The 16,608-nt window shown below is 37.9% G+C and overlaps 1 protein-coding gene across 1 annotated transcript in view; it reads left to right on the forward strand.

Moving 5' to 3' along the window:
* The window catches only part of TEX11 (testis expressed 11), a 169,724-nt gene that overhangs the window by 138,287 nt on the left and 14,829 nt on the right, over positions 1-16,608 (forward strand). Inside the window, exon 24 of the mRNA XM_066357816.1 lies at positions 757-829. Within this exon, the coding sequence (XP_066213913.1) occupies positions 757-829 (73 nt within the window). The remainder of the gene's footprint in view (positions 1-756; positions 830-16,608) is intronic.

A 16,608-nucleotide genomic window follows, 5' to 3' on the forward strand; every position in this document is an offset into this window, starting at 1 on the left:
GAAATTTCTATCTCATAAACAAGCTAAAGTAAGGGCAATTGAGACCTAGTGTTCTTAGTATGCCATGCCTGGTATGGGGTGGGGACTGGAGAGAGGAAGAGAGCTCCAGGCCTCTCAGTTGTACATGTTTTATAATAGCTTCTGCAATACAGTACTGGGGGAGGGAAATGAAAAGCACCAGCAGCATACTCCTTCTGGGAATTCTTAGCCTGGAAACTGAGAGGGTAAAGGGAGCCCCGTCTTCTTGGCCACACCCACCTAAAGTAGCACTTATAGTATGCTGAGCTGGGGGATTGGTGAGCAAGCAGGTCATGACTTAACTGCTACAGGTGCTCGCTGTTCTTACTGAAACTTAGAAGATTTCTTAGGATAGATTTACTATATGCCCTTAGGCCATTTCCTGAGACTTTTACACAATTTCATAATTTTTTATAATTTTCAGTTATAGTTGTTTTGCTGGACAGAGGGTTCATGAAGCTTCTCACACTACCACCCCAAAAGTGCTTCTCTTCTGTCCTAGGTTATTAAAGAAACTGATAACATTCAGATTTTTTATGTAATCCTCATTTTCCTAGAATACTAAGGAAAAGTACAAATAGAGGCTAATATTTCTATGTAAATTCTAAACTGTTCAGTTTAAACTATCATTTCATTTATAACTAATTGGTTTTAATGAAAATCATATCAAGGTATTTAATTTGCTTAAAGTTTTGTTTGGCTGAAACTAATGGTTTTTTGTTCATTGTTGCCAAATAGACCAGATACCTGAATCGTGCACTTGAAGAGATCCATAGCTGCAGAGACATCTGGAATTTCCTAAAAGGAACAGGTATAGTGGGAACTGGGAATTTGGTAATGCAAGGTATTTGAAATCTGAATAACCCAGTCTTTTATCACCAGAAATTTGTGCCATTGCAGTACTTGATAATCAGTCAACTGATTCTTTAAGAACTAATTTTTCCATACTGTATGTCTGTATCTTGACTCTATGACACACTGTATGGAGTAAGAATCTTTTTTACCTTGCTTTTTATGGAAGTATAGTATTGAATATATATGACATTATTACTCTTAGGTCACTATGTAAAAGTCTAATAAACTTTGACAGTGAGTAAATATAAGCTAAACAGTCTTCCAAACCACAACCATGCTGTCAGATACTGGTAACATTTTCTTATGAGATAATCAGAATAGTGGTAAACATTTTCAAGTTTCATAGTAGTTTGCTACTGTTTTCCTAATTGAGGATGGTATTGGCTTTTAGGTTTAGATAGACTTTTTATATTCTGTCCGCTTGTTTCTGTTTTAGTTATAATTTTAGAAAATAAATAGATACCGAATTGCATGCCTTCTCAGATTCTAGAATCTTATTTTTTCTCTTTTAAATATTAATATTTTGAATTATAATAGTAGATGTCCTGACTGACCAGGTGGTGGCACAGTGGATGGAGTGTCAGACTGGGATGCAGAGGACCCAGGTTTGAAACCCCGAGGTCACCAGCTTGAGCCCAAGGTCACTGGCTTGAGCAAGGGGTCACTCGCTCTGCTGTAGCCCCCCAGTCAAGGCACATATGAGAAAGCAATCAATGAACAACTGAGGTGCCACAGCAAAGAATTATTGCTTCTCATCTCTCTCTCTTTCTGTCTGTCCCTATCCCTGTCTCTGTCATGGAGAAGAGAAAGAAAAAAAAATAGATGTCCTAAAATTAAGTAATCATTGCATTTCTTGAATAAACCGCATTTGGTTATAATGTGTTATTACTTTTTAAATGTTGATGAATTTAGTTGCCTAATAACCCTGAATTATTGGTCTGTCATTTTTTTTTGGAATGTGATATCTTAGATTTTTTGGTATCAAACTATAGGCATTATAAGGAAGAAGATAAACACATGAAATTTAATTCACCTCTGTTAATCTGTGACAAGGATTTAAAGGAATAAAAAGAACAAAGTGAAAAGATAGAGAAAACTTACATAAGATACTTATTATAGAAGATTTAATAGAAATATACTCTATAGCCTGAACATAGAAAACTCAACTTCTTTTCATGTGGCCTTTGGACATTTACAAAATTGATCATAAGGAAAACCTGAATAAATTTTAATATATATAAATAAAACATGATATTATCTGATTACAATGCAGTAAAACTAAGAATTAATAATAGAATCAAGAAACAAAACCCTTTATCGTTTCGACATTTTATTTCATTTAGTTTTAATTTTTTATTGAATTTATTGGGGTGACATTGGTTCATAAAATTATATAGGTTTCAGGTGTGCAATTCTATAACACATCATCCATGCACTGTATTGTGTGTTCACCACCCTAAGTTAAGTCTCTTTTCCATCACCATTTATCCCCCCTTTACTCTCCTCTACCTCCTCCCCACACACCCCCTTTCCCTCTGGTAATCACGTCTATGCCTTTCATTTTTTTGCTTAATCCCTTCACCTTTTCCACCCTGACCCCCAACCCCCTCCCCTCTGACAGCTGTCAGTCTGTTCTCTGTCCCTATAGGTCTGTTTCTATTGTGTCTATTAGTTGATTTTGTTCATTAGATTCCACATATGAGTGAAATCATATGTTATTTGTCTTTCTCTGACTGGCTTATTTCACTTAGCATAATACTCTTCAGGCCCATCAATGCTGTCAAAAAGGTAAGTTTTTTTTGTTTTTGTTTTTTTCAACTCAGTGGTATTCCGTTGCATAACTGTACCACAGCTATTTTAGCCACTCATCTACTGATGGGCACTTGGGTTGCTTCCAAATCTTGGCTATTGTAAATAAGGCTGCAATAACATAGGCGTGCGTGTATTCTTTTGAATTAGTGTTTCAGGTTTCTTCAGATATATTCCCAGAAGTGGAATGGCTGGATCATGAGGCAGTTCCATTTTTAGTTTTTTTAGGTAAATTCCATACTGCTTTCCACAGTGGCTGCACCATCTTCATTCCCACAAACAGTGCACAAGGATTTTCTCCACACCTTTGCCAAGTCTTATTGTTTGTTGATTTATGGATGGTAGCCATTCTGACAAGTGTGAGGTGATATCTCATTGTGGTTTTAATTTGCATTTCTCTTATGGTTGATGACATTGAGCACCTTTTTTTATGTCGACCATCTGTATGTCCTTTTTGGAGGAGTGTCTATTCAGGTCCTTTGCACATTTTTTAATTGGATTTTTTGGGGAGGTGTTGAATTTTATAAGTTCTTTGTACATTTTAGATATTAATTCCTTATCAGATGTATCACAGTATATGTTGTCCTATACAATGGGTTGTCTTTTCATTTTGTTCCTAGCTGTATTAACTAACATTATTGTGGTAATTATTTTGTAAGATATATGGGCATCAAATCATCTCATTGTATACCTTAAAACTTACACAAGTTATAGCAAACATATCTCAGTGAAGCTGGGGAGAGGAATCCAGCAATATATAAAAAAGAATTGTATGCCACCCAAAAGATCATTAGATGCAGCTACAGGGATGGATGGTGGATTATAATGTGTAATTAAAATTGATTTTATTTTAAAGTAAAAGATAATAAAATAAAATATGAATTTAAAAAATAAGGTAGTAGCAGAATAGACTATACTAGGTCATGTCTTATTTTAAACATGGTTTTATTTCATTGTTTTGATTTCCTGGGAACTCTATATGTTTTGGATTTTTTCTTTTCTTATCTTCTAAAATCTATAATTTTCTCTCCTTAAAGTTTTACTTTCCATTTTTGAACACTTGTTAAAGATTTTATTTAACTCATTAATTAATAAAGGAGCCAGTAAAATGTTAAATTTTGCTCAAAAGAGAATTGAAACACACATACAGGTAGTTAGGAAATGAATTTACAAGTACAGGCAAAACTGTACTGGCAAAACATCCTGGTTTTTAAAAAAGGACAGATTTTTATATAACCAGTACAAATAAGTATATTGTCATGAAAAGTAGTGAGATGTAGTAAAGGTTTCTGAATTCAGAAAGAGAGGTAGGGTGGGGAGGAAGTGAATGAGAGTCATAAATTTAAAAATATTGTGATTTCGTTTACAGTAGTGTCTGCTAAATTGTTTTTGAGTTATAAATAACTTACAAAGAAAGAGAAAGAATTTTCTCGAGTATTCAGAAAGTAGAACATCAAAACACTATCAACAATATTTCAAATAAATAACCACAATTAAATTTCCCTCATCAATTTACTCAGTCTTATGTAATTAGTACTCTGCTGGATCTTGGGTTGGCAGTCTGCTTTGATAAAGCTGTATGCTTCTAAACTAAAATAAAGTTATAAATAAATAAAGGAGACCTTCACTAAGTGCACTCGTATGTTCTTAAAGATGTATATATAGTGTCAATTCAGAAGCCTATATCTAAAAGTCTGTTCTGTCACTTCAGTAGTTTGAAGTACCTGGAACAGTGCTTTTCTGTGAGGTTCAAAGACTGTCCTTCCTTGTCCGGAACCTATGAGAAGTAAACTAAGGAAGCAAGCCCATCAAAATCAAGATAAACTTTGCCACATTTTAATACATTTCAGAGCTTTATTTCAGAATCAGATTTAAACCAGGGCAAATAACATTTATTTTCCAAGTTTGTTCTTCACTGTGTTCTTTTTTTTTTCTTTTTTACACAGACAGAGAGAGTCAGAGAGAGGGACAGACAGGCAGGAACGAAGAGAGATGAGAAGCATCAATCATCAGTTTTTCGTTGCGGCATCTTAGTTGTTCATTGATTGCTTTCTCATATGTGCCTTGACCGTGGGCCTTCAGCAGACCGAGTAACCCCTTGCTCAAGCCAGTGACCTTGGGTCCAAGCTGGTGAGCTTTTTGCTCAAACCAGATGAGCCCGCTCTCAAACTGGCGACCTCGGGGTCTCAAACCTGGGTCCTCCTCATCCCAGTCCGACGCTCTATCCACTGCTCCACCGCCCAGTCAGGCTTCAGTGTTTTATTTTATCTGGAACAAATTTTCAACCTTTTTTGGGGATCTGGCAGGTCAAAACTATTTTCATAATAATACTAAAATACATAGTTTTCTGGAGTCTACATGATGTGTGATGCTGTAATAGACTAAATGCAGAAGCAGACATGAGAATCTAGCTGTTGCTATTAAGTCAGGCATTAAGGAGCTTTTCAAAAAAGGTGAAATGATTTTTTGTTTTTTTAGATATTTTTTAAAATTGATATCATGCAGCCTGACTAGGTGGTGGCACAGTGGATAGAGCATTGGACTGGGACGCGAAGGACCCAGGTTCGAAACCCTGAGCTCACCAGCTTGAGCCCAAGATCACTGGCTTAATAAAGGGGTCACTCACTCTGCTGTGCCTCCCCCCCCCCCCGTCAAGGCACATATGAGAAAGCAATCAATGAACAACTAACATGCCGCAACGAAGAATTTTTTTTTTTTTGCAACAAAGAATTGATGCCTCTTATCTGTCTCTCTTCCTGTCTGTCTGCCCCTATCCATCCCTCTCTCTGTCTCTCTCTGTCAAAAAAAATTTTTGATATCATGCAATGGGTTCATCTCTAATTAATTCCATCAGTTAGTGTATTTAAATTTTCTGTTTTAATTTCTAATATGGTAAATATTGATAGTTATAGCCCACCTATGAAAAATCTCTTTGGAAGTTCTTGATAATTTTTTCAGAGTATAAAAGATCTTGAAAACAGAAAGTTTGAGGACTACTGCTTTAAGAAACAGCCTGACCAGGCAGTGGTGCCGTGGATAGAGCGTCAAACTGGGATACGGAGGACCCAGATTCGAGACCCCGAGGTCACCAGCTTGAGTGCGGGCTCATCTGGTTTGAGCAAAGCTCACCAGCTTGGACCCAAGGTCACTGGCTTGAGCAAGGGGTTACTTGGTCTGCTGAAGGCCCACGGTCAAGGCACATATGAGAAAGCAATCAACGAACAACTAAGGTGTCGCAATGAAAAACTGATGATTGATGCTTCTCATCTCTCTCTGTCTCTGTAAAAAAAAAAAAGACTAAATACATTTTTCTTTGAAAACAGAAGCACCTGTCAATTGCTCATAATATAATCTCAACCACTTGGGGTTTTTTTTAGAAATTAAATTTAATGGGGTTGACAACAACTTTATTTTAATTGTAACTTAACCAAAATAATTTCTAGTTCAAAGAGAAAACTTAGGTGTAATTATAAACCATATCTCACCCACAAACATTATAGCACACTTGCAGATTTCATAAACACACATAGCATAGCTTTCAATGGCCATACTCATTCCTTTTAAAGAGGAAAAATGAACATTCATTAACATGACCCAAAGTTATTGCCCCTCTAAAACATAAAAATGAGAAGAAATAGTGTACAAACGTAGTGCTGTTTAAGTATTCTATTTTATTTAAAGGTTTTCTTGAGCCTGACCAGGCAGTGGTGCAGTGAATAGTGTCAGCCTTGGATGCAGAGGACCCAGGTTTGAAACCCTGAGGTCGCCAGCTTGAGCGCAGGGTTGCCGGCTTGAGTGAGGTCGCTAACTTGAACCTAAGGTCGCTGGCTTGAACAAAGGGTCACTGGCTCATCTGGAACCCCATAGTCAAGGAACATATGAGAAAGCAACAAATGCGTAACTAAGGTGCCGCAACTATGAGTTGATGCTTCTCATCTCTCTCCCTTCCTGTCTGTCCTCCCTTTCTCTCTCTTGCTTAAAAATTATGTTGATATCTAGTAACTATCCATTAATTAACTAAATATTTTTTGTATTTTTCCAAAGTGAGAAGTGGGGAAGGCAGGCAGACAGACTCCCATGTACTCAACCAGTATCCACCCAGCATGCCCATCAGGGGGCGATGCTCAGCCCCTTTGGGGCATTTTTCTGCTGCAATCAGAGCCATTCTAGTGCCTGAGGCCAGGCCTTGGAGCCATCCTCAGCTCCTGGGCCAACTTTGCTCCCATGGAGACTTGGCTGCTAGAGGGGAAGAGAGAGAGAGAGAGAAAGGAGAAGGGGAAGGGTAGAAAAGCAGATGGGCACATCTCCTGTGTGCCCTGATCAGGAATCAAATCGAGGACTTCCACATGCCGGGCCTTCACTCTACCACTGAGCCAACTGGCCAGGGCTAATTAACTCAGTATCAGTCCAACATTTTAAGATAAATATCTTGTAACTCATTTTAAATCTAACAGTCTACAAAACGAGAATAGTTATTGCTGAAATAAAAAATTTGTCAAGAGAGGCCTGACCTGTGGTGGCGCAGTGGATAAAGCATCGACCTGGAAATGCTGAGGTCACCGGTTCGAAACCCTGGGCTTGCCTGGTCAAGGCACATATGGGAGTTGATGCTTCCAGCTCCTCCCCCCCCTTCTCTCTCTCTGTCTCTCCTCTCTCTCTGTCTCTCCCTCTCCAAAATGAATAAATTAAAAAAAATTTGTCAGGAGAATAACTTTTTTCATTTTTTATTAATTTAATTAATTGTGTTTACACAGATTCTAGGGTCACCCTGAATACATCCCCCTCCCCCCTATTCCCCTCAACATCTCCCTTGCCCCCCTCCATACAGCACCTTACCCCCTTCCCTTCAGGTTTATCCCATCCTATCATCCCCTTTAACCTCTGTCCTCTTTTCGTCTGGTCCCTTTGATCCCTCCTCTGTCTCAATTTCATTCCTCAGCTCTCATTATTCCTTGGATTCCTCAAATGAGTGAGGTCATAAGATATTTTTTTTTCTCTGCCTGGTTTATTTCACTCAAGATAATAGTTTCCAGGTCCCTCCATATTGTTGCAAAAGGTAGTATTTCCTTCTTTTTCATAGCCCCATAGTATTCCGTTGTATATATGTACCACTGCTTTTTAATCCATTCGTCCACTGATGGGCACTTGGGCTGTTTCCAGATCTTCGCTATTGTGAACAATGCTGCCATAAACACAGGGTGCATTTCTTTTTTTCAGTAGGTGATATGGTGTCCTTTGGATATATTCCTATAAGTGGGATGGCTGGGTCAAAAGGCAGTTCCATTTCTAATTTTTTGAGGAATCTCCATACTGTTTTCCACAGTGGCTGCACCAGTCTGCATTCCCACCAGCAGAGCAGGAAGGTTCCCCTTTCTTCACATCCTCACCAGCACCTATCGTGTGTTGTTTTGTTAATGAGCGCCATCTTGACTGGTGTGAGGGGATATCTCATTGTGGTTTTCATTTCTCTAATGATTAATGATGTTGAACATTTTTTCCTTTGTCTATTGGCCATCTCTATGTCCTATTTGGAGAAGTGTCTATTCATTTCTTGTGCCCATTTTTTGATTAGATTGTTTGAGTTCCTGGTGTTGAGTTTTACAAGTTCTTTATATTTTTTTTAATTTTTTTTTTTTTTACAGGGACAGAGAGAGTGTCAGATAGAGGGATAGACAGGGACAGACAGACAGGAATGGAGAGAGATTAGAAGCATCAATCATCAGTTTTTCGTTGCGACACCGTAGTTGTTCATTGATTGCTCTCCCACACGTGCCATGACCACGGGCCCTCAGCAGACTGAGCAACCCCCCGCTCGAGCCAGTGACCCTGGGTCCATGCTAGTAAGCTTTTTGCTCAAGCCAGATGAGCCCACGCTCTCAAGCTGGCAACCCCGGGGTCTTGAACCTGGGTTCTTCCGCATCCCAGTCCGACACTCCATCCACTGCGCCACCGCCTGGCCAGGCTTCTTTATAAATTTTGGTTATTAATCCCATATCAGATGTATTGTCGAATATGTTCTCCCATTGTGTGGTTTGTCTTTTTATTCTGTTCATATTGTCTTTGGCTTTACGAAAGCTTTTTAGTTTGATATAGTCCCATTTGTTTATCCTGTATTTTATTTCATTTGCCTGTGGAGATAATTCAACAAAGATACTGCTGTGATAGATGTCGGTGAGCTTACTGCCTAAGTTTTCTTCTACGATACTTATGGTTTCACGATTTACATTTAAGTCCTTTATCCATTTTGAGTTTATTTTTGTGAATGGTGTAAGTTGGTGGTCTAGTTTCATTTTTTTGCAGGTAGTTGTCCATTTTTCCCAACATCATTTGTTAAACAGACTGTCTTTACTCCACTCTTACCTCCTTTGTCAAATATCAATTGTCCATAAAGATGTGGGTTTATTTCTGGGTTCTCTATTCTGTTCCATTGATCTATATGCCTGTTCTTATGCCAGTACCAGGCTGTTTTGAGTATAATGGCCTTATAATATAACTTGATATCAGGAAGTGTGATACCTCCCACTTTATTCTTCTTTTTCAAGATTGCTGAGGCTATTCGTGTTCTTTTTTTGGTTCCATATAAATTTTTGGAATATGTGTTCTATATCTTTGAAGTATGTCATTGGTATTTTTAATTGGTATTGCATTGAATTTAAAAATTGCTTTGGGTAGTATAGACATTTTAATGATGTTTATCTTCCTAACCATGGGCATGGTGTATACTTCCACTTGTTTGTGTCTTCCTTGATTTCTTTTATCAATGTTTATAATTTTCTGAGTACAAGTCTTTAACCTCCTTGGTTAAATTTACTCCTAGGTACTTTTTTGTTGTTGTTGTTGCAATAGTGAAGGGGATTGTTTCGTTAATTTCTCTGTCTGACAGTTCATTGTAGGTGTATAAAAATGCTCTGATTTCTATGTATTAATTTTATATTCTGTCACCTTGATGAATTCGTTTATTAGGTCCAGTAGGGTTTTTTGAGTGAGACTTTAGGGTTTTCTATATACAGTATCATATCATCTGCAAATAATGATACTTTTACTTCTTCTTTTTCAATTTGGATGCTTTTATTTCTTGTCTGATTGCTGTGGCTAGGACTTTCAGTACTATGTTGAATAAGAGTGGTGAAAGGGGGTACCCTTGCCTTTTTTCTGATTTTAGGGGAATTGCTTTTAATTTTTGTCCATTAATTATAATGTTGGTTGTGGGTTTGTCATAGATGGCCTTTATCATGTTGAGGTATTTTCCCTGTATTCCCACTTTGCTATGAGTTTTGATCATAAATAGGTGCTGGATTTTATCAAATACTTTTTCTGCATCTATGGAAATTATCGTGTGGTTTTTCTCCTTCCTTTTGTTTATGTGGTGAATCACATTAATTGATTTACGAATGTTGTACCATCCTTGTCTCCCCAGAATAAATCCCACTTGATCATGCATGATGTATGATTTTTTTCATGTATTGCTGGATCCAGTTTGCTAATATTTTGTTGAAGATTTTAGCATCTAAATTCTTCAGGGATATTGGCCTATAATTTTCTTTCTTTGTGTTGTCTTTGCCTGGTTTTGGAATCAGAATTATGCTCGCCTCATAAAAGGAATTTGGAAGTGTTTCTTCCTCCTGATTTTTTTTTTTTTTGTAGTTCTCTGAAGTTGGAAATGGGGAGGCAGTCAGACAGACTCCCGCATGCGCCCGACCGGGATCCACCCGGCATGCCCACCAGGGGGTGATGCTCTGCCCATCTTGGGGCGTTGCTCTGCTGCAATCAGAGCTATTCTAACGCCTGAGGCAGAGGCCACAGAGCCATCCCCAGCGCTCGGGCAAACGCTGCTCCAATGGAACCTTGGCTGCGGGAGGGGAAGAGAGAGACAGAGAGGAAGGAGAGAGGGAGGGGTGGAGAAGCAGATGGGCGCTTCTCCTGTGTGCCCTGGCCGGGAATCGAACCTGGGACTCCAGCACGCCAGCCCGACGCTCTACCACTGAGCCAACCAGCCAGGGCCCTCCTGAATTTTTTGAAATAGCTTGAGAAGGATAGGAGTTAGTTCTTCTTTGAATATTTGGTAGAATTCACCAGTGAAGCCATCGGGCCCAGGAGTTTTTATGGGGGGGGGGAAGCTTTTTGATATCTGTTTCGATCTCTTTTGTTGTAATCAGTCTGTTTAGGTTTTCTGATTGATTTTTGGAAGATTATATGTTTCAAGGAATTTGTCCATTTCACCTAGGTTGTTTAATTTTTTGGCATACAGTTCTTTATAGAATTTTCTTACAATATTTTGTATTTCTGTTGTGTCAGTTGTTATTTCTTCACTCTCATTTCTAATTTTATTTATTTGAGTCCTCTCTCTTCTTTTCTTGGTGAGTCTTGTTAAAGGTTCATCGATCTTGTTTACCCTTTCAAAGAATCAGCTCTTGGTTTCATTGATCCTCCATATTGTTTCTTTAGCCTCTATGTCATTTATTTCCACTCTGATCTTTATTATTTACTTCCTTCTATTACCTCTGGGCCTTACTTGCTGTTCTTTTTCTAGTTCTTTTAGATGAAGGGTTAGGTTGTTTATCTGAGCTTTTTCAAGCTTCTTAAGGAATACCTGTAGCCTGACCAGGCGGTGGCGCAGTGGTTAGAGCATCGGACTGGGATGCAGAGGACCCAGGATGAACAGATAAAATGCTTGATATGATTTCAATCTTCTTAAATTTTTTGAGACTGCTTTTGTGTCCTAACATATGGTCTATCTTAGAGAACGTACCATGAGCACTTGAAAAGAATGTATATTCTGCTGCTTTAGGGTGAAAGTTTCTAAAGATATCTATTAAATCAAGTTGATCTATTGTGTCCTTTAAGTCTGCTGTTTCTTTTTTTTTATTTATTTATTCATTTTAGAGAGGGGAGAGAGAGAGAGAGAGAGAGAGAGAGAGAGAGGGGAGAGAGAGACAGGGGGAGGAGCTGGAAGCATCAACTCCCATAATGTGCCTGACCAGGCAAGCCCAGGGTTTCGAACCGGCAACCTCAGCATTTCCAGGTCGATGCTTTATCCATTGCACCACCACAGGTCAGGCTAAGTCTGCTGTTTCTTTGTTAATTTTCTTTCTTGAGGATCTATCTAGTGATGTTAGTGGGGTATTGAAATCTCCTTCTATTATCGTATTGCTGTTGATCTCACCCTTTATATCCATCAAAGTCTGCTTTATATATTTAGCTGCTCCTATATTAGGTGCATAGATATTTATGATGGTTATATCTTCCTGTTGGATTGCTCCCTTTATCATTATGTAGTGACCTTCTTTATCCCTTACTATAACCTTTGTTTTAAACTCCATTTTGTATGATATAAGTATTGCTACCCCAGGTTTTTTTTCATTTCCATTTGCATGAAATATTTTTTCCATCCTTTTACCTTCAGTTTATATGCATCTTTTGTTTTAAGGTTTGTCTCTTGTAGGCAGCATATGTATGGATCCTGTTTCTTATCCAAGCAGCTACCCTATGTATTTTTATTGAATCATTTAATCCATTTCCATTTAAGGTTATTATTGATATGTAGTTGTTTATTGCCATTTTATTCTTTAAAGCTGTATTCCTCTTTTGCTATATTCTTTTCCCACTTTGATCTGTTTACAATGGGCCCCTTAACATTTCCTGCAGCATTGGTTTGGTTGCAATGAATTCCTTGAGGGTTTTTTTTGTCTGTGAAGCTTTTCATTTCTCCTTCAATTTTTAACAAGAGCCTTACTGGATAAAATGGTCTTGGTTGTAGGCTCTTGTTCTGCATTATTTTGAATATTTCTTGCCATTCCTTTCTGGCCTCAAGAGTTTCTGCTGAGAAGTCGGATGTCATCCTTATGGGGGCTTCTTTGTAGGTGATAGCCTTCTTTTCTCTAGCAGTTTTTAATATTTTTTCTTTATCACTTAGCTTTGGTATTTTAATTATGATGTGTCTTGATGTAGGTCTCTTTGGGTTTCTCTTTAATGGAGTTCTCTGTGCTTCTTGAACTTGTGAGACCCTTCCTTCCATCAATTTAGGGAAGTTTTCAGCTATGATTTGATTGAATAAAATTTCTATCCCTTGTTCTTTCTCTTCTTCTTCAGGAACCCCTATGAGGTGGATGTTATTTCTCTTCATGTTGTCACAGAGCTCTCTCAGAGTTTCCTCAGACTTTTTGAGTCTCTTTTTTTTTTCTGCTCTGCTTCCATGCCTTTGTTCATCTTGTCCTCCACCTCGCTGATTTGATCCTCAGCTTCATCCATCCTGCTTTTAATTCCTTCCATTGTGGTCTTCATTTCTGATATTGTATTTGTCACCTCTGACTGATTCTTTTTTAATATTTCAATGTCCTTTTTTATACTTTCTGTCTCTTTATTTAGGTGTTCTTAATGATCATCCATTGTTGTTCTAAGATCCCTAAGCATCCTAACAATCATTATTCTAAACTCTGCATCTGGCAGTTTGGTTATTTCCATATCACTCAGTTCCTTTTCTGGAGAGATTTCTCTTGTGGTTTCATTTAGATTGTACTTCTCTGTCTTCTCATTATGTCTGTGTGTTTGGGTGTGTTGTTTGTAGGGCTGGTTGAGTCTAGGTTTGGTGTTGTCTGCCTTCAATTTTCAGTTGTGTTATTTCTAGGTCTTCTTGGATTGTTATCAGCTGTTGTTTGTAATCCACTATAAGGATTGGCTTTTGTAGTAGAGCTGCTTTGAAGTCTTGATTTGTTTATTTTCTTCTGAGTTATCTTGGTGGTGGTCTTTTTTATTGATCTCAGCAGGGGGATTATTTGAAACTATCCAGGAATGTGTTGGGTGTAACCTAAGACTCTGAAAGCCTTATCTGCCAGTTACTCTCTCTAGGGGCGGGGTTCTTTCTCCACTTCAGTAGGGGGAGGTGTATCTCAGATCCCATGAAGAGATTTGTTACTGCCCCTCCTCCCCACTTCTTGTTTTCAGCTGTTTCTTCTTGAGTTGATTTGGAGCTGGAGAGATATCTTGAGATGGGTGACTCGGAACCACTTGTCTTGTGTTATGTGGAAGGATCAACTCCTCCCCCAGCTCTGGCCGCCTCCAGCACTGGATGAGTCAGCTTCTCATGTCCTCCCATGCATTCCTCTGCCCCCTTTCCTTTTGGAAGATAAGCCAGCCCTTTCAACACACCTCATTCCCAGGTCCCCAGTCAAGTGGCTGTGAGCGATATTTACTACTCTTTTCCTTGGAATGAGAGCCCTTCTGGGCTCTCAGCCTCACACTCCCTTCGTTCCTGTAAGCAGGGGAGACTCACCGTTCCTCAGTGCTCTCTACCAGGCTCAGTGTGGCTTCTTCTTTGCTCCTTGGTTTTTGAGAGCTTCTCTTGTAGTCTAGAGTTGGTTTTTCACACTGATTGTTCCTAAATTAATTTGTAATCCAGTTTGGTGGTGTGAGCTGGGAGTCTGTGCATCTACCTACTCCCTTGCCATCTTCAGGTCTCTCAGGAGAATGATTTTAGTTGAACATATTACATTGTATAATCTTAAATGGTATGTATAACTAATATATAACATTGTTTAATCAGTAAACCTGTATACATTTAGGAAAAACAGTGAAGTAAAATAAAACATATACTTGTTTTATACTTTACATGAATAAATAAAAAAGACAAAGCTCTTTATTTTAATCCAAAATTATTAAAATAATATCATTTGCCAAATATTTACCTTAAGTTTTGATTTTTTTTTTCTTAGATTTTATTTATTGATTTTACTGGGGGTGGTAGACAAGAAGTAGTTGCTTCACTCTAGCTGTTCATTGGTTGCTTCCTGTGTGTGCCATGACCATAAAAACTGGGGTTTCAAACTGGTGACCTCAGCGTTCCAGGTCAGAGCTGTATCCACTGTGCCAACATAGCCCAGGCTAAGTTTGGATTCTTAAAATGTTTCTGAGTTAGTAGAATTTAAAAAATAAGAATACTTTCAGTTTAGCACATGTAAAGTATTAGAAATTGTTTCCATTTGGGGGTAATTTTAAGATTATATGTATGTAAGTGCTTATTTTTGTCTATCAATTAGAACAGAGCTCCTTTAATTTAGGAGACTTTATACTCTAATTTATGAATACCTTCCATAGATAGAAAAGTATTTTACACTCACACAATGTGAACTCAAGGCCTTTTCAGTTACTGACACATAGAAACACAGACACTAGAGATCTTAAGGGTTCAGATCTGCAATTTAGCTGCTGGTCAATAGTAAACACAGAAACTTACTAGTCCAGATATCAGAGTACTGTTCTTCCCAGTGAGCATGAAAAAGTTGATTGATTGGAGCTCAAAATAGACAAATACAACAAAAGACTAACAAATTAAGTTCTCTGTTGTTTCTTACCCAGAGACTAGATAATCTATTAATCCATTTACAGAGCTCACCAAATGATAAGACCATAAAGCCATATTCTTGGTCATTGCTGTTACCAGGGGGAATAACTTCTTGGCTATACATAAACCAGAAATGAAAACAAAATGTAAACTCGGTAATAAAAAAGTGATCTATCAAAGTTCTGTTGGTAGTTAGGGTTCAGTCTGGGAGCCAAGGAAACGAGTTTAAGCAGCCAGTGAGTTGCACTTCTCCAGCAACACAATGTACCCACTTTTGCCAACTTGATCTACTGAGCATTTTGCTCGTTATGTTAGAACCAGTTTTAATTTCTATTTCCTTTTGCTTGCTTATCTCTCATTTTCTGTACCATCGTTTATAAAGTAGTACATCTTCTCTCTTTGCTGCTTGCAATTTTACCTTTATTTCTATGATGCTTTTATTTTTTTCTTCACATTTCTATTCTTTGCCTCTAAAATGACTCGTATTTCATTTTAATTTTCTACCAGCTCTTCCTTGAATTCTTGAATACCTGCTTTACTTCTTGTTTTATAGGTTACTTAATATTTTAAAGTTCATGCTGACATGTTTGGTCACAATTTTCATTTGCTTTATGGCAGCGTTTCTCTGGAAACAGTTGTCCAGCTGCCATTCTTTTTTTCTGTTTCTCTCATCCCATTTTCATGCAGTATTTTATACTGTGCTTTTAAAAATAACTTATCTTTTTTTAAATTGGACTTTGTTGTGGTAAGGAACAATTAACATGAGAGCTACCCTCTTCACAAAGTTTTTAAAGTGTATAATACAGTATTGTTTACTATAGGTACAGTGTAGTACAACAGATCTCTAGAGTTTATTCATCTTGTTCAATTTGAACTTTCTGCCTATTGATCAGCAACTCTTCATTTCTTCTCCCTCCAGTTCCTGGCGACCGCCACTCCACTCTTTGATTCTATGAATGTGATAGATCCAAATTTTAGATTCCTCATATAAGTGGAATCGTGCAGTATGACTAATCTCATTTAGCATAATGTCCTCAAAGTTCATCCATGTCACGTTTTACAGAGTTTTCCATTATGTGTGCATATTCCATTTTCTTCATTCATCCCTCAACGAACTTTTAGGCTGTTTCCATATTGCACCTATTGTGAATAGTACTGCAATAAACATGGGCATGCTAATAATATCTCATCAACATTCTTATTTCAATTCTTTTGGATAAATACCAGAAGTGGGATTGCTGGATCATATGGTAGTTCTGTTTTTAAGTTTTGGAGGAACTGCTATACTGTTTTCTATAGTGACTATGTCATTTTGCCTTCCCACCAATAATATACAAATGTTCCAATCTTTCTGCTACATTGCCAACACTTGATATCTTTTGTTTGATAACAGCCATCCTGACAGGTGTGAGATGATGTCTTGCTGTGGTTTTGATTTGCATGTATGTGATTATTAGTGATTTGAAGCACCTTTTCATCTGTCTGTTGGACATTTGTATACCTTTTGTGCAGAAATGTCTATTTAAGTCTTTAACCCCTTTTTAAATCGGGTTCTTAGTTGTTCACTGTTGAGTTGTGATAACCTATCT

The sequence above is a fragment of the Saccopteryx leptura genome, chromosome X, assembly GCF_036850995.1.
Source record: "Saccopteryx leptura isolate mSacLep1 chromosome X, mSacLep1_pri_phased_curated, whole genome shotgun sequence".
NCBI lineage: Eukaryota > Metazoa > Chordata > Mammalia > Chiroptera > Emballonuridae > Saccopteryx > Saccopteryx leptura.